Source organism: Nothobranchius furzeri, chromosome 15 (assembly GCF_043380555.1).
Source record: "Nothobranchius furzeri strain GRZ-AD chromosome 15, NfurGRZ-RIMD1, whole genome shotgun sequence".
Classification (NCBI taxonomy): domain Eukaryota; kingdom Metazoa; phylum Chordata; class Actinopteri; order Cyprinodontiformes; family Nothobranchiidae; genus Nothobranchius; species Nothobranchius furzeri.
The window spans coordinates 61,709,484-61,735,465 of NC_091755.1; the positions used below are offsets into that span (position 1 = coordinate 61,709,484).

A 25,982-nucleotide genomic window follows, 5' to 3' on the forward strand; every position below is an offset into this window, starting at 1 on the left:
TAACCAGTCAGTCAAACAGAGGTCTCCCCTGTACAAGTAGCCAGGGCGTATGATTAATCGAGTCACAGTGACAGGACACATACTGTCACAGACGCATGACATTCTGTCTCAATCCTTCCCCCTGCTGATATTCTGCATTCCGTATTCTGCACTTCAGGCTGTGTGTGTGCGTTTGCGCGCATGTGTGTGTACGCGCGCATGTGTGTGCGTGTGGGGGGTCTTGTTCTGTGTGAATACGAAGCAGTACAAGTGATAACGCTGCAGGATTTCATAATTTTATCCTTCTCAGCATCAGCACTGCAGGTGCTCTCCATCTCCAAAATGTGCGTAAGCCAGGTCCTTAGTCAACTTAAACTTGCACACATTTTTCCGCTAAGTTTTCTTTCATAAATCCCAAAGTTTGCGTGGAAAGTTGCTTACGCAGTTTTCCGACCCCGTTTTGTGCGTAAGCAAGCTTGATAAATGAGGCCCCAGGCCATTACAGATGTATTGATTAAACGAGTGTCCCACACCTTTAAACAATTATTTAGTGAATAAAGCAGATGGTTGGTTTGTGGCATGGTTCAAGAATAACATTTGTTCATATGATGCAGCCCTATTAGGTATTGTAATCTCTGGATAAGCCACGCTCATTTTAGTAAAAGAATACAGGTTTAACCAAGCTAGATATCTTTTCTTCCCTACATGTAAGAGTTTCTTAGTTCACTCTGATGCCTACATTTCACCAGAGATATTTGAATGATTACCATTGTTATGGAAAACATTGGTGGTCTTGTACTGTCTTAAATTTAAAAAGCCTTTTAATCTTATTATGATACAATCCAGACCTGGCTATAACTTGCTTGATAAATGTGAATTAGGAAAATGATATACCGTTAATTTAGATGATTAATTCCACTGTGCAAGCCTTTAAAATAAATTATGTTGAATGCTGTATTTACATAGGTTAGAGGGATGTCATACAGCCAGGAAAGTCAATAGCTGCTCAAGCTGACCTGAGTTCAGACATCAGATATGTTTCACCTGACCTTGTATTTGGATTTAACACCATTTATGATGGCTTTTTAAGCTTAAGTGAAATGCAGACACAAAAACAAAAGAATAAAAGGTGTTTTGCTCCAGATGAGCATGCACGTTTCTGTAAAGGTCAAAGAGGTTTGAAGATTCAGATTTGAAAACGTGATGAGTTACTTTTGATCAGCTAAAGATTATTTTTGCAACATTGAACTCCCATGTGCCTGGGTGAGAGTTCAGTGACTATGAGAGTATTGGCTCATTCTCTTTGCTGTGGTTACTCTTGTTCTGCCATTTAGACTGCGGTCTACTCATACTGTCCCTGCGTTGCTTATTGCAGCTCTGCAGCAGCACTTAGACCAATACCTTCAGAGTTGCCTGCCAGAAACACTTTTATGATGAAATGTGAGGCAAGAATAACGTGATACAAAGCAACTTTTTAACCCTCTTATTTTGAGTTTTATGAATCCACATTTAGTGTTATTGCATGAGATGACTGGGTCAGAAAGAATTAGGGTGTGCTTATGCATTAGTGATCATGATTTCATGTCAAATCATATATTCAGTTACAGTAAATAGAGACCGGTTGAATAAACAGTACATGTGTGCTTGCATTTGCTATTCTTTCAATTCAGAGAAAATCGAGATAATGCCAAAGTTGCTATATTATGAACCACACAGTCTTAAATGGAAAGCAAGGCACCATTTTGAAGGATGTGGTGCTGAGTGAGGGGTGGAAAAGTTGAAGTGAGGTTTTATGAGGAGGATAAAGGAGAATGGGGTGGAATAGGAATGTTTTAATGGATTTTCTGAACTTCTCAAAAGTCAACTTCACTGAAAAAAAAGTTTTAATAATTATTTCTGATTAAAATCGATCATTCTGAGTGTGTCATGCAGGCTAAACATGAAACGGTCTCCTACATCTATCTCATTAGCTTCTGATAGAAAATAGACGGTGAAACTCAGACGTCTGACAGATCTACGTCACTCTGTCACTTAACATTCACAGACTCACCCATCTTGACATATGACGGGGAAGGCTGTTGTTGGTTTAGTGTCCAGGAAACAGCAAAGTATGTCTCTGCTAGTAGAAGCTAACCTTTGGTTGCCAAGTATCATCAAAAGACCCCACAGTATTTCACAACCTAACTTGGAAAAAAAAATCCACATTTTTAGACAAATCTTATTTTTAGTCTAAAAGAAAATTAATTATTATCTAAAGTATAAAATGATTTAAAATAAGGTAAACAGGGTTTCCCCCAGAAAATGAGTTAAACCTGGCGGCTTTGGCCATCGTTCCGCTGCTGTTTCTCACCAGTATCAGCTGATGGAGGGCTCTAGTTTCGTTACGCTGTTCGTGCCAGCAGACACGGTAGGGTCGGGGAGGGGGGCGGGGCATGACGCTTAGCCTGGCAGGTGGGCAAGCAAAGCTTGGGGGGCTGCCAGGCTTATAAAGCGCTGGGGGAAACCCTGGTAAAGATTCTTAAAGATGGTCAAAATTTCCTTGTTTTTAGCAAAAATGAATCAGCCAATGGGGTAAGCAAAATGTGCTTGGCAAGAATTCTTAAAACTAGCAAATTGTTTTAGAATTTCTATTCAAGCAAATTTTGCTTACCCAGTTGGCTGATTATTATTTTTAATTTTTTTGCTCAAAACAAGGAAATTCTTATCATCTTTAAGAATATTTATGTTATTTTTCTAGAAAATAATTCATTTTAACTTTAGACTATAAATTTAAAAAATGACAAAAAAACAAGAGAATTTTTTTACCTTCCTCGAAAAAATTTTTTTGCAGTGCACTTTTATAGAAAATTAAAATGTCACTTCAGGGACAGCTGTAAAGGTGGGGATGTGGCAGTAACGCGGTGAAAAGCTGGTATGAAATGTGATTAGATGGATGTAAAAAGACCTGTGGCAGTTGACTTCATTTTGTACCCAACAGACATAAAATTCACCAAAACTACAGACATACTTTGGCAGAGTGAGGAACTGATCTGGAGATCATTAGATGTTAGAGCACCCTTCAGTTTTCTGTCTGTTTGTTTAGCTGTGTTGAACATACCATGAATTATACTTTATGAAAGAACAATTCTCTAGAGCTAAAGTTTTTTGTCTTGGTGAAGAAATCTGCTCTTGTTCTTAAAACAACATGGCTCAGGGACTTTGGGGATTCTCAGCCTGACACATTACATTGTCTAGCACAGTTTAACACCGCAGGAGGACTTCTAGAGTCTTTGGACTTTGTTTACTGGAATAATGTGTGGATAGATAGGTTTTAGCAAAGAGATGGGATGTGAGTAAATAAAACAAGGAAGAATGTTTTGATGAGGATATAGATGGAGAACAGAATGTTTATTTGTCCCATACTGTTATCTGTCTAATTAGATCTGATAAAACTGGCTTTAACTGGTCAAGAGGCACTTCTTTTAACAAGTGAATGAGCAGCACACCTGTGGTGTTGATTTTCTCAAACCAAATAATGATGTGTGAAGAATTTTTATAATCTCTTTTCACCTTTTCTCACTTCCCTTACTTTCCTCCTTTCTCCGATTCATCCTTTCATCTGTTATTTCTCACTTATCCAAAAATGGTGCCCTATTTCCCACATTTAAGGGGTGTCTGGTAGCAATGAGTGCTTTAAGAAGGTATTAGCATTGCATCTGTGCCATGCTATCCATGCTTAGCAGACCACTGCAGGTGAAACAGCAAGGATTTCCTCTTAGGCCCCTTTGTAACATTCTTATTTAATTGCTCATTCACAGTTGAAGCATACGGGATAGAAAACACACACAGTAGCATACGGTAGTGTGGCAGATGCCACTTGGGTATCAGAACACATTAGTGTGCATGCATGCAAATCAGCTGCTGCATGAACACCTGTTTCCAACTAGTAGCACAGCATAAGTCTGGTTGCACAACTGAAGCGGAAGCGTCGGCCCTTGTGTCTCAGCTCCTCCGGTGTGAAGACACTCCGGGGTAAAGACATACGTGTCTACCTGCGCGTGTCCACAGAGCAGGTACACAGAGCAAACAATCTCGACCCAGATGCTGCTCCATCGACACCTTGCAAAATGTGCCATTATCCTATACCTGTGATCACTAGCTTCAGAGGGAGGTCACACACAGCAAACCGCTTTCGCAACCTTCAACACCTCTGCTCGCTAAAACCAACTCCCCCCGAAGACATCTACCTGTCTATGGGACTGTGGAACTGCCACTCAGCTGTAAACAAAGCTGACTTCATTACCACATATGCAAACCACATGTCACTCGATGCACTTGCTCTCACTGAGACCTGGATCAAACCATGTGACAATGCTACCCCATCTGCTCTCTCAGTTAACCACACTTTCTCCCACACTTCTCGTGCATTTGGCCGAGGTGGTGGAACGGGCCTGTTAATTTCCAATAAATGGATATATAGTCAGTTGCTACCCATCACTAAATACATCTCCTTTGAATACCATGCCATCCAGGTAACTGTACCGAAAAAATTCTTTTCGGTTGTCATATATCGTCAACCAGGTCAACTCGGAGACTTTCTTGATGTGAGAAGTTTAATGAAGTTTAATGAGAAATTAAAATCAATAGTACAATATAATATAACAAAGAAACATTTGCAGGTTTACAAGCAAACACACGTCTGATGAACTCGACACCCTGCTTTCCTCCATTCCTGAGCACGACTGTCCCACAATGGTCCTTGGAGACATGAATATTCACCTGGACAATCCCAGCTCATCAGGCTTCCTATCACTAATGTCATCATTTGATTTAAAACTAGTACAAAGCCCTCCAACTCACAAAGCTGGAAAAGCACTTGACCTCATTTTCACCAGAAACTGTGCCATAGACACAATCTCTGTCACACCGCGGCGTCTTTTGGATCATTACTTCATTCATTTCAGCACGATTCTACAAGGGAGGTCCACTGCTTCCTCCCCAATGGTCTTATTCCACCGCAACCTCCGCAATCTGGCACCCAACTACTTCTCCTCTCTTGTTGCCTCCATCTTCCATCTCCCAGCTCATTCTCTGCTTATGAAGTGAATGAAGCCACCGAGTCACTCTGCTCCACACTCTGCTCTTGTCTTAATAACTTGTGTCCTTTAGCCACTAGACCTGCTAGATCCTCTCAGTCGCACCCTTGGCTAAATGATACCCTCCGGTCTCTACGCACCAATCTTAGAGCTGCGGAACGGAAATGGTGCAAAACAAAAGATCCTGGTGATTTATTGAAATTTCAGGAATTACTGTCCTCATTCTCTGCCAGCATTACTGATGCAAAGAAAGCTTTCTACACTGACAAAATTCTCAGCTCTACTGACTCTCAGAAACTATTTTCAACATTCAAAACTCTGCTCGCCCCTCCATCTCCACCTCCTACCAACAATCTATCAGATGACACCTTTGCCTCATTCTTCACTGACAATGTGGCAGCGATAAGAAAACTGTTTACTCAACTGGCCACTCCTGAACATTCACTACCACAAACTCCTTCTAGCCCAACCATCTCAGGCCCTACTCCTTCATTTTCCTCTTTTTCCCCTATCACTGAGAACTGTGTGTCCAAGCTTCTCACGTGCAACCGCCCTACTACATGCTCACTCGACCCCATTCCGACTAAGCTGCTCCAAGCTATTGCTCCTACAGTAGCCGCAGCAGTTACACATGTGATGAACGCTTCACTGACATCTGGTACATTTCCCATCTCTCTCAAGCATGCTCAGGTTAAACCGTTGCTAAAAAAAAAAACATCTCTTCCTCCTAATCATGTGGAGAACTACCGACCTATCTCTCTCCTCCCTTTTCTGTCCAAAATCATTGAAAGGGTGGCATTTAAGCAGATCACAGAATACCTCTCACAAAACTGTCTGCTTGACCCTTACCAATCTGGGTTCAAAAAGGGCCACTCCACTGAAACTGCTCTGTTAGCAGTGACTGAATCCTTAAAAGAAGCTAGAGCAACAGGCAAATCCTCAGTGCCTATCCTCTCGACTTATCGGCAGCATTTGACACTTTCAACCATGGCTTCCTTTTGTCCCCACTCTCTACCAGGGGCATCACAGAGAAACCACACGCCTGGTTTGAATCATACCTCACAGGACGATCATTCAGTGTATCTTGGCTTGGACAATCCTCTACCGTGCACCATCTTGCCACAGGAGTCCCCCAGGGCTCTGTACTAGGACCTCTTCTCTTTGCCATATACACCACCTCACGGGGTGAGATCATTCGATCACATGGCTTCTCCTACCACTGCTAAGCAGACGACACCCAGCTCTATCTGTCATTTCCACCGGACGACCACACTGTCTCTGCACGAATATCAAAATGTCTCTCTGACATATCAAAATGGATGAAATCCCACCATCTCCAACTCAACCTCTCTAAAACTGAACTACTTGTCATCCCAGCAATACCATCCATACAGCACAATATCTCAATCCAAAATGACTTCCTATCTCTGGCTCCTTCAAAGGCAGTTCGAAATCCGGGTGTTGTGATTGATGAACACCTGACCTTTAAAGATCATGTTGCCTCTGTTGCCCGTTCATGTTGCTTTGCGCTGTATAATATATGAAAGATCAGACCATACCTAACACAACATGCCACCCAGCTCCTGGTGCAATCTACTGTCATCTCCCGCCTCGATTACTGCAATGCCCTTCTAACTGGTCTTCTAGGCAGTACTGTGAGACCTCTTCAAATGGTCCAGAATGCATTGGCGCGTCTGGTCTTCAATCAGCCAAAAAGAGCACACGTCACCCCTCTGTTCATTGAGCTCCACTGGCTACCGCTAGCAGCACGCATCAAATTCAAATTGCTAACACTAGCATACAAAGTCCGAGATGGTACGGCTCACATCTACCTGAATCCTCTTGCAAAGGCATACGTCTCGGCCCGGCCGCTCTGGTCATCACAGGATCGTCGGCTAGCAGTGCCTACACCACGCTCAGGACAATCCAGACTTTTCTCATGCATCGTTCCACAAATGTGGAATGACCTTCCAAGCACTACCAGAACAGGGGCTTCCTTTTCAATTTTCAAGAAACTCCTGAAGACCCTGCTCTTCAGAGAGCATCTTCTTAACTAGCACTTTGCCTGCACCCGTCCCCCCTCTCTACTGTCCACTCCTTGTTCCCTACTCTTGATGACTGATGTCAATGTTGTTGTTGTTAGCCTCAAGGGCAAAATGCCGATAATCACTTGTAAGTCACTTTGGACTAAAGTGTCTGCTAAATACATAAACATAAACATACACAAAGGATTAGTGATGTGGCTACTGTGGGCCTTCTCAGATTAAGACTTTGTTTGCCAGAGAAGCAATATGAGATGAATTCCTCAGCATCTTACAGCTGGAGCTCTTGGCTCGCTTCTAATACATTAGAGCAGGGATTCCCAAAGTGTGGTGCGCACACCCCTGGGGGTGCGCGAGCTGCCGCTAGGGGGTGCGCGAGGTGAAAAGTGTAATGGCTGCAGAGCTCAGAGAAGTCTGTCATATGTCACCATTAGCGTAGAAACTCATTTGTGGGTGGGCCAAAGAAAAAGTAAGTGGGCCCAATAAATGTAATTGAAAACAAATATATTTTTGCGCGCGCGCGTGTCCTCCACATGTGCCCTAGCTTCATAATAACAATGCGCCGAGCTTCAGCACTCTGGCCTGCGCACGCCGATATGTTCCGTCGCGCGCGCGCGTGTCCTCCGCATGTGCCCTAGCTTCATAATAACAATGCGCTGAGCTTCAGCACTCTGGCCTGCGCACGCCGATATGTTCCGTATTTGATCATTTTTAACGGTGTTGGAGGAATCTGAAGGTGAGTCATTCTGGCAGATTGTAATTAACACCTGTCTCATGCAGGTGTTCTGACATTGTAAACCTCACACACAGAACATTGTGGATGTAACAAAATAACAAGAAATGATTCCCATTCAGGCTATTGACAGCGCGCTGAAGATCTGAAGTTCAGAGTGCGTCTGTCAGAGGTCAGACGCCTTCCAGCGGAACCACGGCTCACGGGTGCACATGTGAGCACATCTGGGCTGGGCAGAAGTAATTTTACAACAATGGTTTAAATAGCGCCAAATAACGAGATGCGGTGACTTGAGTGGCTGTGCTGTGCGCGCGTGCGCGAGCACACACACACAGATTCAATAAGCGCGCACGCTGCTTTAACTCCGGCGCGCCGTCAGACTGAAGGCAGAAATGAACGCTGCCTCCACCATGATAAAAACTTTTAAGAGGTTATTTTTCATTCAAGGTCAAATTAAGATATTAGCTTCTGGGATGAGTCGGGTCCGCTACAGCCAGTGACTCCTCATGAACCTGACCACAAGTCCTGTTACTGCAGCATTTGTTATTCCAGTCAGCGTGGCAGCGGATCGCAGATTCAGCCACACCATAAAACAGCAATAAGTCGGTCTGAGGCAAAAGTGAACATCCTGGCTATATCTTGTCCCCTATTGACATTTGATTACGCACAAGTAGGTGATCAGCTCAGGTTTACGCAGAACAGAAGGGAGGAGAGTGCTCTGGCCGCACAGGTTAAACGTTCCTACTTTAAGAAAACCGTTAAATTGCAATCTAAATATTTATTTAAAATGAAATCAAAGGAAATTGTAATGGTATCGAATGTTTATTAATTACTATTTAAAAAATGAAAGTGATAGGGAATTTTTTTAACCCTGTCTGTTTAGCTTGACATCTGATATATCTATATATAAATATATATATATATATATATGCCATGCCCTGATGCCCCCCCCAGCCATGCCCTGATGTGGGGGGGGGGGGGGGGGGGGTGCGTCGACATGGTCGGGACATAGAAGGGGGTGCGCGGCTAAATAAGTTTGGGAACCACTGCATTAGAGGTACCTGTTGAACTGGACTTTAACTGTATATACAACCATTTTAAAGGTATGGCTCACTGAAAATACATTTTTTTATGATTATTTCAGATTATAATGAAAATAGTCTCCTACATCTATCTCCTGCATTAGCTTATGCTAAAAAATAGATGGTGAAATCTAGGATTTGAAAAGCTTGACAGATCTACATTGTAACGTGATATTACACTTTACACTTATTGAAAATGACCAATAAGATGTGATGATTCCATATAAATATGAAATATCAACCTAGTTGATCTTTGAATGTTTAATCAGAAGAATATTGTTAGAGTCAGGTATATAGTTAAAAGGAATTTCATTATTTTCTAAACTAATGATTATACATGACAAGATATGAATAATGAGATGTGATGTAGTGGATGTGAGGTGATTTAACGTCATGTGTGAGGTGGTGTGATGGAATCTAGATGTTTTAGCAAAACCGTTCTTTGTATCATGTGAGAATTTGTGAAGTATGGGTTGTAAAATAATTAGTTGTTTGGTCATAAACTAGAGTTGTTTATTTACAAAAGTCATCAGACGCAATCCGTTGTGTCTACTATACTCTTTTGGAGACCCCCAAAAGTTCCATACTGTCTGAAGTCGGGTGGACCTCGACCCCAAGGTATCTGGAACCCGTAGACTAGCTTCGATATGACCCGTCCAGTCTTGAGACATCTCCAGGTCACAACAGTAAGCTGAAATGCTTTTTAGCGTCCAAGGTTGATGTTTGGCTCTTAAAAAAGCTGTTTGGGCTGTGCCAGTCAAAGAGGCTTTTGACTGGATGTCAAAAGACATGATCTCAAAAATGCTTGTTCCGGAATTGGCCAGTTTGAGACTCAGCTAGAAACTGATTTAATAGGGAAGAAAGTCTTGCTTTATTAAACTACTTTGTTATGATTTCTGGCCAAGTTTGGCAAATCAGAATTTGACACGGTTTTGAGTCTTTACCAACATCCCTCAGAAAGCCACGCCTTCTTCAGATACAAAGAGTTTTAACACTTTGTGAATGAGAATGTTTAAACTCTTATGTGAGGTGATTATTACCTTAATGAGTATCTTATTGTAATGTGTATGAGTGTAAACATTGATTAACTTGTTAAATCAACACATACTGATTTGTGACATAAATTGATCATTGTAAGAACAATATTCGTTTTAAATTCATTGATTTAAGCACATTTTATTCAAACATTTGAAGTAAGTATCTTGTTCATTCATCACATATGATAATTTAAGCTTATGAGTTGTAAAGTCATGTAGTCTATACTTATTCAGAGTGAAGAATGTTGAAGTCTGGCTTTTACGCAGAGGTGGCAGGAGACCTTGAGCGAGACGGTTTACATCCCCTTTGAGGAATAATAAGTGGGCAAAGGGTTGTTTTGGAGTCTGGGTCCCGACAGCTGGTGCAGCCTTGAACGTGTATGAATGGTTATGTTGTGTCAATTAGATAGTGAAAAATAGACCACTTGTATACGTAACAACATCACATAACATTTGTGGACTCACCCATCTTGACACATGATGGGGAAGAGCGTTGTTGGAATTAGCAGACAACGTCATGACTAGTAAAAGCTAACTGTTGTCATTAGCAACACCACCACAGAGGAAAACTCCTGCAGGCTTGTGTTATTTGTGGAGATAAATCATCCACGTTGCATGTCAGTGGTAGAGACATGTTGCTGTTATCCAGTCTGAGGCAAGATGTCCAAGTGTTTGGAAATAAGAGTCCAAAACCTGCCATATGAAGCTACCTTCTCCTCTGGCTGACTCTCCAGCCAACACACATTGGTGGGCCCCATATGTAATATATATGGGCAAGCCATAGGGGTCCCAACAGGGGTTTTCAGGGGTTGCCACAGTTGGCCCAAGAGGGTTTGCCCAGAAATATTTTTGCCCACATATATTTTAATTGGCCATTTATTGGTTTTCAGAGGGTTTGACTCAAACACCAGCCCATTAAAATCTTAATGGGCAAACTCCTATGGTACCACTATGGAAACCTCAGACAAACCCTGTTGGGACCCATACAGCTTGCCCATCTATATTCCTTTCAGGCGCATATTTTATTCCCCGTAGTATGACTTAGAAGCAGTGATGGGAATAACACTGTTTAAAATAAAGTAAAATAAAATAAAACACTGGTTGCATCAGCCTCAGACGTCATGGAGCTCAGGTGTTATTAGAACTACCTGCGTGTGTTTACCACCCAGCTTCAGCTCTTCTGTGTTTGGGTCTGACCCAAGTTGGTAAGTTTAAGTCCTCCATCAGATTTGTGCCTCTTCTAGTGTCATTTTAAAGGATTTTTATTTATTTATTTAACCATTACTAGATCACCAGCAACAGAAATGCTGCCAAAACCCACAATTATGTGAAGCTGGAAAAATTAGAATGCTGTGTAAAACGGCATTTATTTCAGTAATTTAACTAGACTGAGAGAACATTTAAAGGCTCAGGAACCTTTACAGGTGTTTCTATTTGCTATTATAAATTTTAGCTGATTGGGGCCTTGTTAAATATCACACAGTGACCTTTTAATAGTCTAGATTAGTGTAATGATCCTGTTTGTAGTTCCTCCTGTTTAGTGCCCATTTATTTCAATTATTCAGTTTTATAAAACCATTTGGACATGCATTTTATTTTGTTCCAGTCATTAGTCATTTATATTTCAGTATTGTAATAATTTATAGTAAATTTAGTACGTTTAATTAAGAGGGGAAACCATTTTTCTTGCATTCTTTAATGAAAAAAAGTAACGACTTGGTTATTTTTCAGTTACTTTTATAATCTTCCAACTCAGTAAATAACTGAGTTACATTTTTGACAAAGTAGTCAGTAACTATAACTTATTACTTTTTAAAAGTAACATTCACAACACTGCTTAGAAGGCATTCATTCCTACCAGACACCACTGCAATTGTATTGATTAAATGAGTTTCCCACACCTTTAATATACAGTCTCATCTGGGGTTCCTTTCTTTTAATACAGTTTTAAACCAGCTCCATCACTATACTCAGTCATTCACAAATTAATGAACCTTAAACCTAAGGTTTGCCCTCAAAACATAATAAAAATTTCACAAACACATAACGGACACAAATAGATGGATAGATTTACCTTTTTGCCTTTATGATGACTGACCTGTACAACCTGTTCTGCACTAAGCTGTCCCAATCCTCAAGTTTCTTTTCTTTTTTTTACTTGTAATCAAAACTCAAGAATACTTGAACTTTTCCACTTGAGACAAGACAGATCAGGTGCTAACTATCCCTTCAGCAAATTAATGCTCATCCAAAGATGATCTCACACCCCGACAAAAGTCATGGCTTAAAGCCGACAAGACAAGCTCATCAGCAGGAGACAAATGTACAGCATTGAGTCTTCCAAACTGAACACCTTCCATCTTTCAGCCTCACCTAGAAATTATTTCATGAACAGAATATTTTCCAGCGCTCAATAGGAAGGAGTTTGACACAATTCTGGCAATGCAAATGAAGGTTTCACTTTGGTTGTGCAGGGATTGAATGGTCAGCAGGATATATAAAAAAAACAGTCTTTTTGACTTCACACAGCACATGTAGACTGTATTTAGTGTATTATATTCTTTCTCATCATACAAACAGCTGGTTTGGCATTAGTAAGCTGTAGCCTCCAGGAATGGTCAGTTTTCTGGCCATTCTGTAGGTGGAAAACCGACCATTCCTGGAGGCTACAAAGCTAAAATCCTTTCATTGCCTTACATTTCCTTGTGATCTCCCTGTTGTTGAGGGACTACTGCCCCAGTCCGGTAATCTGGACTAAGGTATCATTTAGCCCTTTAAACATCTCAGCGGTTGTTTCCCCAGAAATGTTTCAAAGTTAAAATTAAAGTCCCATAGTCATCATCACACACAGGTGAAAAGAAGGCCTTTGGTATGACCCGACCAGGTTTTGAACCTCGATCTCCCAGTCCCACGGTGGATACTACCACTAGGCCACTGAGGAGGTCAGAAAATTATGTATTTAATGATTCTCTGACAGAAATTAAAATAAATGTCTTTGATTTGAGCTGCTGAAACATATTTTTTTCTTTACTGCATTTAAAGTGATAAGAGGGCCTTAGGGCAGAATAATTTGTTGTTTATCTTATTGCCTTGTTTATGTTTTGTCCAAGCAACGCTTAATAAAATGATTAACAAGCTTGAATTCATATAAAACACGCATGATCAGTCTGGTTTGTGCTTTCTTCTAAAGTCACCAGCTTATTGTGTGTTTAGGGGTCAGTTGAGTTGGTGAAGAAATACTGAATTTCATTATTCCTGTTGCAATCAGATGTCCTTCATCTTGCAATGCAGCCAAAGAAAATAGAAACCTTTCTCTTCCAAGAATCAACAAGTGAGTGAAGGATTGTCAGCTTCTACCCTCAAGCTGAAAACTAAAACTATGCCATTGTGTGGAATGTTTCCATCCTTCATTGGATTTTGTGAATATTCTTCTTACAAGCCTTTTGTTGTAATCACTTCCAGGTAGATGCTCTGCGAGTGCGTCTGGAGGAAAAGGAACAGATCTTGACCAAGAAGACCAAGCAGATGCAGGACTTGAGTGATGAAAAGAGCATGCTGACTGGAGAGATCAGAGACATGAAGGATATGTTGGATGTTAAGGAGAGAAAAGTCAATGTTCTGCAGAAAAAGGTATAAATTTCTATTAAATTCTTACAGCATGATTCCAGCAAAGGTTATGATACGTTCACATTAAATATGCATGATTCAAACGGCAGATGCATGAGATGGTTCTTGCTTTAAATGGGTTTATGCACTAATGCATTTATGCACAGAACAGTTGAACGTTGCTAATCACTTCTCTCCACTGTCACTACATGCATGCTTAGTATGAGGGATTGCTGTAAAGTCACTGGAACGACAGAGTGAATGCTGCAAGTCAGTGACTCGAAGCAATCTGCTGGGGTCCTTTAGATAGAAACTAGTTTTTTATTTAGTTGTAATAATGAACTGAACTCAGTGCACTGTTTAGTAGGTTCAACTGGAATGTTTGCTTAGTAAAGTGCCTTGAGATGTCTTGTGCTGTGAGTTTGCGCTCTCTAAACAAACTGAACTACTTTTACTCACATGACTGAATGATCAGCTGTTTGTCATTATAATTTATTTTCCATTTTTGTCTTGGAAATAGCTAACAGGGCTAGTTCTATTTTTGTCTCCAGTCTCGTTTTGTTGTTGGAGTGGGAATTCCCATTACTGATGTCCAGAATTAAGATCTGAAGATTTAGAGGTTTTCCCTGAAAAAAACAAAGAACTAATAACAATGTGAGGTCTTCTCTTGATTGAAAAGATGTTTTCACTCACCCACTGATTTGTTTTGACCAGCATGTAGCTTGCCAACACACCCATCTGGTAAGATTTCATTGATCTGATTGATTTTAGCTTTAGAAGGCAAACACATGGCAAATCGTTTTAAAAAAATGCTTTTTGAGAACAGCTTCCCATTTAGTCATGTGTAATAAACCATCTGTCTTGTCAGGTTATGCATTGGCATTTTAGACACACATACACACACACACACATAAAAGGACACACATGCATGCATGCACACTCTGATGCACACACATGCACTAGCACACACACACATGCACACACACACACACACACACACACACACACACACACACACACACACACACACACACACACACACACACACACACACACACACACACACACACACACACACACACACGTGCATGCTCATGCACACACACACACACACACACACACACACACACACACACACACACACACACACACACACACACACACACACATAAAAGGACACACATGCACTAGCACTCACACACACACATGCACTAGCACACACACACACACACACACACACACACACACACACACGCATGCACTAGCACACACACACATGCACGCATACACTCATGCATGCTCATGCACACACACACACACACACACACACACACACACACACACACACACACACACACACACACACAATGCATGTCTCACAGGTCTTAATGACTTTTATAAGGGTAGTTACTCAGACAGGGCCCATGGCTACCTGTGGTGTCTGCAGGTTGGCCATTCCTCTATAGACCAATTACTCACACATAAAGATCTTCTCCCAACTTCCTTCCTTCTTCTCATGCCAGCAAATTAGCACCCGCTCTCCCTTCTTTCCCTCCCCCTCATTGAAATAATAAAAATGGTCTTCAAAGGTCACAAAAAAGTACTAGAAGTCTGGATGTATGTTTGAGTTTATTTGTTAATTCAGTTGGACTCATTTGTTTATGAGATCTCCAGGTGTTTTCTAAGTGGCACATGGTTTCACCCCACCTGCCAGACTTGACACACTTATTATTAGCTGATGGATTTTCCAAAATAGCTATTAGCAAACATTTGAATAGTCCTTGGGGAATATAACTCAAAGGGTTTTCTTCCAGGTGAAGGAAAAGAGTATAAATAAAAGTAAACACATGTTTTTTATGGACTCAGCGCACTACATTTACTGCTGGCTTATCGTAAAATACAAAGAGAGGCCACGTGAATGCCAAAGTTTTTTTTTCTGACTAAAGAATGACTGTGAAACTGATCTGGCATTCTTAAAATTAAAAGTGCTTTCCTAAAACAAGCCATATGGATTTCAGTGAAAATTCTGAAGACATTTATACTCAATTCTACAAGAAAAATGAATGGAACACAGGTTGGACTTCTTAAAAACTCAAGACACAAATGCAATTAATACATTAAAACTTCCATATGGTGGACCTTTCTGACATTTTTTAACTGTATGTGATTGAAAACAGTGGCAGCTGGTGAATATTTTATTTTTTGGTGGGGCATTTTTGCCATCTGTTTTCAGATGCGTTAACCACATATCACCATTAGGGGATGACAAATTGACATTCTTATGCATCACACAACTTGCAACCAAGTTGTCCCAACAACATGCTTAATTTTCACCAATATATGCTAACTGCACACATACTTGCCTCATTCACTGCCAGCCATTTCCTGATCAGAAAAGCCCTTCGCTGCCAGCATTTTTCAGCGTTTTAACTGTTTTGTAACTTATTCACTGCCATTGATGACTAAAGTCGTCATTTTAGATAAATGATAATGACCCGCACTTATAAAGCACCTCTCAGAGTAAAGACTCCAAAGCGCTTTACACTACAGTGTATCATTCATCCATTCACACACACATTCACACACTGATGGTGATGAGCTACGATGTAGCCACAGCTGCCCTGGGGCGCACTGACAGAGGCGATGCTGCCGAGAACAGGCGCTGCCGGTTCCTCCGACCACCACCAGCAGGGAAGGTGGGTTAAGCCCAAGGTGGGTGTCTTGCCCAAGGACACAAGAGCAGAATTCTCTGTCCGGAGCCGGGATCGAACCTGCAACCTTCCGATTACTGGACAACCCACTCAATCTGTTGAGCTACTGCTGCCCCAACCATTCAATGCCAATGACGACTAAAGCCGTCCTCACAATTCACGATTATGAAAGAACGGACAATGCTCGAAACACGCGGACTCTTCCTGATGTAAGAGGCGAGTCTCCGCATTGTTTTGGTTGTTTTGGCGTCGGCATCCTAGCGCGCAACGTTCTGTGACTCTTATAAAAACAGTAAAAACAGCGAGAATGGCATGTTCTGTGTCCCTTTGGTCCCCGACCCCCTCCTGTTCTTCCTCCAGGTTCCCCTCGTGTGTCCCCTGGTCTTCTGTGCCCCTTTGGTTCCTCAGCCCCCTCCAGGTTTCCTCCAGGTGTCTCTAGTTTCAGGTTTATTAGTTTGCTTATCTTTAGTTCTCTGTACATTTATGTTAAATCAGTATCTTCCTTTTGTATAATGTGATTCTCTCCCCCCTTAAATATTAGTCTCTCCTGGTCACTTTGGTTCACACTCCCCTCTGCTTGGTTTTCCCTTCCCATTTAGTTAATTGATCTCACCGTTCTCTCCTCAGTTCTCGCTTCCACGCTCATGCTCCTCGTCTCCTAATCACCCAGCTCTGTGTATAAAACCCTGCCTCGTCTCTCTGTGTTTGTTGGTTCACTGTTGTATTTGTCAGCGTTGTTTTGTCCCTCCTCTCGAGACTCAGTAGTTTCTTGCTCCTGAGAGAGCCTTTCTGAGTTTTAGTTTCAGGCTTATAGAGTCCTGCACCTTTCGAGTTTTTGTGAGCTGCATCCTAAATAAAAGGATTTTAATTTTTACCTCCGCTCCTGCTTTGAGTCATTCGGTGGTTTTGCATCTCGGGTCCTCACCTCCTTCTGCTCTCAACGTGACAGAGAACCGCTGGCAGCGAATGAGTCACAGAACGCTGCACTGTATGATGATGTCAACACCAAAACAAACTAAACAAAGAGTAGACTCACCTTTTACATCAGGAATAATCCATGCGTTTGGAAGGTTATCTGTTCTTTCATAATCTGTTGTTGAATTGTGATCGGCAGAAGCTTTTCCGGTTGGCGCTAGGGCTGTCACGGTAACCGCAAAAATGAAATATCGCAATATGAAGAAACCCACCGTGCTGCATCATGGGCCACCGCGATTACTGAACTTGATTCAACTCAATGATGCATGTTGAGAAGGATGGCTGCACTGGTATCAAAACGAAACGTTACTTCGCTCCTTTGGGAGCACTTTGGTTTTCAGTACGTCAGCTGCTGCACAGCCAGAGTCCTTGGCCGAGACAGAGCTGCCACCAGCGGCAAAAAAATAATAATAAACGCTCAGAAACCTGCTGAAGTCCCGGACAAGCACTGCTTCTGCAACTGTCCCGAAGAGAGTTTGAGCCGAGCTGGAGCTCACTCGCTACCTGCAGGAGGAATGCATCCACCCTAAAGAAACCCCCCTGACATGGTGGAGCAACAACCGGGAGAGATTTCCTTTGCTTGCCGGTCGCACGCAAGTACGTGTCCGTTAGTGCAACAAGCGCACCATCCGAGAGGGTTTTCAGTGTTGCTGGAAATGTTGCCACCCCTCTCAGATCCTCTCTCAAACCGTATATGGTTAACATGCTGGTTTTCCTTGTGGGTAACAAGGACATGACCGAGCTATAAATCACCGTCATTCGTGTGTGTGAAAGTGAAATGATAGTGCCCCGCGCCCGCTACATGTAATTTTTTATGCTTGATTTTAAACAACTAAACAAAATGGGGACTTGTTTCTTATTTGTTAGATGCTGCAGCCAAATTTGCATTTAAAAGTTTAACCTTCTCCTGAATTTTGTTGTTTTTAAGTTCAGTCGGACTCCGACTGTCGGAGAAACAAACGTCACTGCGATCTGTGTTGTTACTGCCCTTTGATCTGCATTCAGTAAAGTGTTATAAAAGAAGGCACTGCAATTTTTAACCTTTTTTAAATGTGTAAACATTATGTTTAGATAGTACTGCAATAAAAAAATTGCTGCAATAATATCGCACACCGCAATATTAAGTCACCCTGAATCGCCGCAGGGGGGATTCCTCAACAGCGACAGCCCTAGTTGGCGCATCACTTTTTTTTACAGCGGCGGCCCAGAACGATCTCCTTACACATGGATTTTCTGCTTCCTGGTCATGTGACATGTGATGTACGCAGATGAACATCGACTTTACGGTGCGGGGACTCGTTCCGACGCCCACACAGTAAATAAACGCAAATGATGACTTTAGTCGTCAATGGCAATGAATGAGTTAATGGGAAGAGGCTCATCTAAACAATAGAATCCACATTTTCTACCTCAGCAACACCCAATGGCAATAATCAGCTAAATGAAAAACAAAACAAAACAAATTTCATGAAGTCAAAAACATAAATTCAGTCTTACCTTTGCTAGTTTATGGTCATAATAATATGTGTTATAGTAAATAAACCCACTTTGTTTGAGTAATCCTTTGTCCCAACGCCACGCTTAGCTGATTCCTGACTGTTTTGGGCTTTTTTTTACCTGCTGGAGAGTATTTTTAAATGTTCAACGCCACATTCATCACTTTCCAGTTCTCCATAATAAGAAAACACTCCACGAGGTGTACTCAGCTGCTCTAAAACAAACAACACGGTGAACTAAAAAAAAAAAAGGCTGGTGAACTGTGGAGACCTTCCGGTTTCAGGTGAACATACTGAACTGAACTGAGACTCCACCCGGTTTTGATCGAAAACCTCTGCAACTAAAGGCTTTCCTATTCTTAATACTGGAGTGGGATCCAGCACGCATATGCCAGTTATAGCGTAGGTCCATGGTAAAGATTGCTGCACTCAAAAGGAACAGGAAATATGTCACAAGACGATTCGGTCGTGGTAAAAGTGTGAGAAAAATTTGTCAAACTTAAATGCAGATATAACTAACACTTATTGTCTGTATGATGTATAGATCGTTTAGTTTAATTCTCATGTTTTATTTTTTTTTGTATTTTGTAATTCCTGTCTTCTCCTTCTTCCTGTGAGGCTGGTGGGGCGGCGCCCTAGCTCCCCTTATGGGTGAGCCGCCATGTATTTATGTGTTTTCCTTCTCAGCTTCTTAAAATGTGAGAACGATCAGCTTTATTATAGTTACAAGTATGCACACGCCCTAGACACAAACATTGCAGCACTGCATTGGGTGTAGCATGCAACCCCCTTTACTGTATTATATTCAGTCTCATGAGAATGTGGGGACTATGGCTTCCCCCTCCAGCCTCATTTAGATGGTTAGCAAAAAGTTATGAGCATGAAGTCATTGCTGGACTTTGGGACTTATGTTTATTCTAATAGCAAGAGGCAGAATCTGACAGAAAATAATGAGGAACTGCTCTTTTAATGAAAAAAGAAAACTCTGTGCAAGAGCATTGGTCTTATGAAATCACAACTCAGAACACTGGGAGCTCTGTTCAAGTCCTTGGTCAGTGAGACCATGTCCGATGTATAATGATGCATTTATTTGTTTATTTTCCCCATTTACAGTTGCGCCCCACTCCCCAGTTTTAGGGATTGGGGTGTGGGAGGTTTACATGCACAGGCGGTTGTGGTATGGTTTTGGCACACATGTGTTATTCATGTTCAAACATTGTGGTCATCGTGATCCATATTCATGCCTTTAGAAAGGCTGACTGTGTGCATGGATGTATAGTATTTCCTATCAGGTTCCCTCCCATAGAAGCCACAGATTTGATTGCATCTCCTAGGTCTACACGTGTGAGTGTTTGTGTGACTCTATGAAAGATGCCCTCCCGTATGGACTTCTCTTAGTTATAAGGTTCAGTTTGTTTTCTTTGGCCTTTTTAGGAGGAACCACCCTCTGATTTTATGCAGCCTCTTTGGGACTCAGCATTTCTTCTGATCTGATTACATCAATTTGTTTTAAATTCAGGGAGCCTGTACCTTATACTGAACATCAATGTCTGCTGCTTGAATACCATAATCTGTACTATTTAATGGATGTCATTACCCAAGCAAGGTTTTCTGAGGATCTCCCAAGACAACCTTCAGTGGTTATATTCTGGCTTCTTCTCGCCCTCCTCCAACACATTAGACAACAGTGCCACTACTTAATGGGATGCATAGTGATGATAACAGAAAAGTGTTGCATGTTGTTCAAATATGTAAAACCAATGTTGTGTTCAGTTCCAGGCACACCTACAATATCCTTGTGAAAACTGATGCTAATAAAAGTCCTTAGAAGAAAGAACATGTTTGCAATTTGGGAACAATGTGAGCAGAGATTTCCAAAAAAGGGACGTATGAGGACTTTTGGTTTTGGTTTTAGATTAAGGCTTAAAATTAGCTTGAGGTTAGAGTTTTTTTAATATGGTAATGTATTGTGATGGTTAGTGTTTAAAAACTCGGTAACACTTTATAATAACTACATCTTATTTAGCCTTAATTACACATGAACAAACATGTAAGTAACTACTAACAAATAATTAATTAACAATGACTCTTACTTAATAAACAATTAACCAATGCATTAATTAATGCTTTGTTTTTAATGATTAGTCCCTTGTAAAAGCTGTTTTATCATTTCTTATTCATATGTAACAAACCATTAACAAAGTACTTTTAAGCAACTGACAAACACATTAATTAATGCTTAACTTCTAATGACTAGTTTCATGTAAAAGCTGTTTATTTATGGCTTATTCATACTTAACAAACCATGAACAAAGTTCTTATTAATCCATGTATGCATTATTAATTAAGCTAATAGCTAATTAAGCCTATTTTGAGACTCTTTCTAAAGTGAAGACTATTTATGCTTAATTAAATATTTGTTAACATATTTATGCTTTCTATGGACCTGGTGTCCCTACTGAAGACTATGACTTCAATGAAAAAATAACACATGACACTGGAATGAGGGAAATATCCTTTGTATTTACATTTTGTAAATTTGTATTACATACTGTATATAGTTAAAACAATGAAACATGTGCCTCATCAACATACATAGCACCTGCACTGGTTAACACTAAATTATTATAACAAACTAAAATATTTACATAAGTGCAAATTAAGCAGACTCCAACGAAACATGTAAAGGTAAATAAAATGCTTGACCTGTGGTTCTGAACGAAATATTTATGTTTGAAGAAAAAAACTAAATGAACATAAAAATATCAACACCTGCAGTGGTTAACACAAAATATTCATAACAATATTTATTTTTTGTCAGTGCAAATAGTTGTAGACAGAACTCTGAACGGGTAACAGCAAATCAGTATCTTGACAGTGGTCATTCTTATACTGTAAACAGAACTGTGAAATACTTAGAGACACCAATGATGGAAAACAAGGCAGTATTTCCTTACTTTATCTTAAAAGACAGTAGCTTTCCATTGGTTTTGTAGTCTTTAACCAGCTGTTTTACCTCTGGATCCTCTGCAATTGCAAATGCACAGTGTGCTGCAAACACAGAGAGTTTAACCTGATTGCTGTAGTTTTGTAAGACTTCTGCATACTTTCTCGGTGCAGCAATTGACGGCTCTGCAATGGGAGCGGTTATTACGATGGTGTTCCGATCCACTCCGTAGCGCTTAAATGCTCGGGCCATTGACCCCCCTTTCCTGTAAAGCTTGAGCAGAGATTGGTACCTGGACACAACCTGATTTGGAGATTGGGCTGGAATCAAAATTCAGAAAACATAACCAGATTAAAAATGTCAAAAAAAAAATGTAATGTAACAATGATTTGAATGAATTAATATTCAAATAAAACTAAAATCTGTAACATTTTTACCCCTCTGATAATCTTTGTCCTTAATCTTCTTTGATGTTTTTCCCTTTTCCTTTTTCAGTCTTTTTTGGTCTTTCTCTTCTTCTTGTCATCATCTAATGACAGTGGTGATGAGCACTCTGAAGACACAGACGAACATTGTGTTGTGTCTGAAGAAAGACTTCTTGTGTCTTCTGAATCCTTTTCAGAGGGTGTGTCCTTTTTGAGAACTGTAAAACAATATAAAAAGGAAAATTAATTATAAAACTGTATAGCTGTATAGTTATAATGTTAGAGCAAATATAAAAATTCAGGGGCAACATTCAGTTAAATGTAGTGAGAGTAACCTGATGCCAACTGTTCTTTCAGAAAGTCTCGTTCCTTTGTCAGCTCATCGATTTTTTCATTTTGCCATTGCACCTTCATCTGCAGCATTTCAATTTCATTGGACCTTTTTTCAACCAACAAACCAGTTGGGGCTGTTGAAACACCTGAGACAGTGGGCACAGAGAAGTTCACTTATAAAATTAAAGAAAACTAAAAAGCTACATTGACTTGTGTAAGCAACATTGGAAACAAGATAATTAATTCAATTAATAAAAATAAACATGCAAAAAACACAATACATACATATATATACACACGTGATTAAGGACAATTATTTCCAAGCTAAAATGTCTTACCTTGCCAGACACTGCGTTACTTTGTGCAGTTTTTGTATTCAACATGTTTTATGTTAAGTTTCTAGCACATTTGTGATCAAGAACTCTAATTATAATCATTAAAAACAATGCAACCATTGTATTGAAAAGAAAATGATCTACAATTTGACATCCTGTTTAACCCTAAAAAGAGTGTGGTTATGATTGCTGCTACTAAAGGGGACCTGAAGCTGAATTTTCCATCTTTTAACTTAACAAATCAGGTCCTCGAAGTGGTAAGCAAAGTAAAATATTTGGGGCACATTTTAAGAAGTGACCTCTGATGACGAGGACATTAAGAGGCAATGCGGTAAGCTGTACATGCAGGCTAACACTCTGGCACGTAACTTTGGTATGTGCTCAGATCCTGTTAAAGTGTCCCTCTTTCGTTCCTTTTGTACTCCTCTCTATACAGCCCACTTGTGGTGCAATTATAGTAAGGTAGTAATGAAGAAGCTTCAAGTGGCTTATCAGGATGCTTTTAGAATCCTCATGAAGCTCCCTAGACAAGTCACATGTTTGTTGTGAGTAACATCCCTACTTTTCATGCGCTTCTGAGGCTCATGTACAAATTCATCTGCCGACTGAGTTTGTCAGCTAACGCGGTTGTTAGAGCGCTGTCATCTTTATCTTACAGTGACACGAGGTACTCCTCAGTCCGTTTTAAACATTGGAACAACTGCCTATACGGTTTGTAATTAGAATGTGTTTGTATTTTATTTTTTATTTATTTTATTTATTTTTTTATTTTATTCTTGTTATGGACATATCCCTTGTCTGAAATAAAGTTTGATTGATTGATTGATATAAGACTGAACAAGCCATACACGGACACACTGTAATATTACATTTGTATGTGTATTTTACACAATTGTGTAATAACATTTGTGCATTAATGTGTTCCGGTTTGAGGCTTGCAAGTGAAGCTGGGGTTTGTGTTGCTCCGAGCCAAGCACGTGACACCGGGGTAGCTGCTCCCCACGCTAATTAGCTTGTTAGCAAATCTCAAGAAAAGCAAACAACTTACTGCCTTTTTGACTGCTCGTCGCTTTCTCTGTGCCCGACTCCTTACTGGCATGGAACGTGGTGACCTGGGCCTGGGTCTGAATGGCTTTTCGAACACGCTTTGGTGGCATACCTGCACTGTTAACATATGTTTCAGCTTTATTCGTATGAACGGGCTGGCAGAGTACGTCCCGTCCTCTTTTGATGACGTAACCAAAGTGAGACAGTAATAACAGTGAGATATTTCGATACCTAGCTGCGGACACGGTGGAAGATGGTGGAGCGGGTAGCCGAGAAGTAGCGTGCTCTGAGTAGCTAACCCTGAATTTATAGCAGATGTAGCTCTATGTAACTCACAAAACTACCTAATACCTATTTCCTAAGCAATAATTACTCTCAAACGCGCCTTTGACCGTCATTGGAACACTCTGGAAGTTACTCCGGTTGCATGCTGAAGAATGGCTAACAGCAAAGCTAACGGTAAAGCTATCAAAGCCTTGCTACCCCACGACTATGCGTGCCAAGAGGCTATGGAGACCAATTTGAGGGGGACCAAGAATCTCTTTACTTCACCAGGTAAAGCTGCACTGCCCTTAAAAAAACAAAGAGGACATGAAGAGGCTGCTATTAGCGCTGAAGCAAGTGTAATTTTGGCTGCAGTTGAAAGTCTCAAAAATTCAATTGAAGAGCTCCGAGGCGATTTAAAACAAAACACTCTCACCATGGCCAGCATTGTGAAAGAGGTTGACTTCAACAGCGGTGAAATAAAAGATCTCAAAGAAAAGAACAAAGGAATGACTGAAGAGATTAAATTGTTAAAGGCTACAAATTTAGATCTGACAGCCAAATTGCTCTGTGTTGAAAAAATGACGGAAGACCAAGAGTCTTACAAGCGACGATGGAATCTGCGACTCAACGATCTTAAAGAAGAAAAGGATGAAGACACGCGAAAAAAGGTAGCTGGCGTTTTAATAAAGATTCTGCCACACTGGGCTGAAAAGGTGGAATTGATCCTGGACACCGTCCACCGCCTCGGTACCCCCTCAACGGCCGTCCCCGACAGATCATCCTACAATTCTCGCTGAGAACCTACAAGGAGGAACTCTGGCGTGCCACCAAGGGCCACCCGATCTGCAGGGAGCTGAACATCAAATTTGCTGAGGATCTCACCAAGGAAGAGAGAGAGGCACGGCTGGCCGTATGGCCAAAGGTGGAGCAAGCACACAAGGCGGGGCTGAAGGCGATCTACAGGGGTCGTCATGCATACATCAACGGTCAAAAGATAACTCCTTAATTAGCACTGGAAATGGGTTTTAAATCCATATATGTGAGCTAAAATGTTCATTTCTATCTCAGGGTTCTGCTACTTGTTACATTCTTCTAAGGTAACACGCACATAATTTGTTCTGTTATTATTTGTGTTACATGTTTTTGAAAAGCAACCTTTCTTTAATTTCAATTAATGCAAGGGGATTAAGAAACATAACTAAAAGGAAAAGTCTTTTCCTGTTTTGCAAAGGAAAAAATGCTAATATAGTATTACTACAAGAAACTCACTCCAAGCCTGAGGACAACACTTTTTGGTCTAAACAGTGGGGCGACGGAGCTTACTTCTGCCACGGAACTTCGAGGTCAGCAGGGGTCGCTGTTTTACTAAAAAACTTCCAGGGCCAAGTTATCGCTCAACACAAAGATGAACATGGTCACTGGTTAATCCTTGTTATTGATATTGATAATGCAAAATTTATTTTAACAAATCTGTATGGGTACAATACTATACACAAAAATAAATTACTGTTAGAAGTAATAGCCTCACAGCTTGAGCATCTTAAAGTATCATACTCCACCAACAATGTCATTGTTGGGGGAGACATTAATATGGTTCAGGATGATTTTTTGGATAAATGGCCCTCCAAATATTCCTCAAGTCACCCAAACTCCATCCTTAATAACTTTTGCTATGAACAGAATTTAGTGGATGCTTGGCGTCATCTTAACCCAAATACAATTAGATTCACATGGTTCAACACAAATTATAAATCCAGAATTGACCACTGGCTTGTGGCTAATGATTTACTATCATATGAGATCAATACTGATATCTCCGCTGCACCTCTGACAGATCACTGTCTTATTTATCTACAATTAAAACCAAAGGTTTCCACTCGGGGGACAACTAA

The 25,982-nt window shown here is 40.7% G+C and overlaps 1 protein-coding gene and 1 long non-coding RNA gene across 4 annotated transcripts in view; one reads left to right on the forward strand and one right to left on the reverse strand.

Annotated features, from left to right (window-relative positions):
• Window positions 1-25,982, forward strand: part of LOC107391005 (ERC protein 2) — a 300,921-nt gene that overhangs the window by 61,437 nt on the left and 213,502 nt on the right. For all 3 annotated transcript variants that reach the window (XM_054745980.2, XM_070545069.1, XM_070545070.1), the window contains one exon: window positions 13,411-13,578. In XM_054745980.2, coding sequence (XP_054601955.2) covers window positions 13,411-13,578 — 168 coding nt within the window. The remainder of the gene's footprint in view (window positions 1-13,410; window positions 13,579-25,982) is intronic.
• Window positions 21,155-22,488, reverse strand: LOC139063410 (uncharacterized). Its single transcript, XR_011516775.1, has 3 exons — window positions 22,444-22,488; window positions 22,121-22,326; window positions 21,155-22,003 (listed from the first exon to the last, which is right to left on the reverse strand). It is a non-coding gene; the product is annotated as an uncharacterized lncRNA (long non-coding RNA).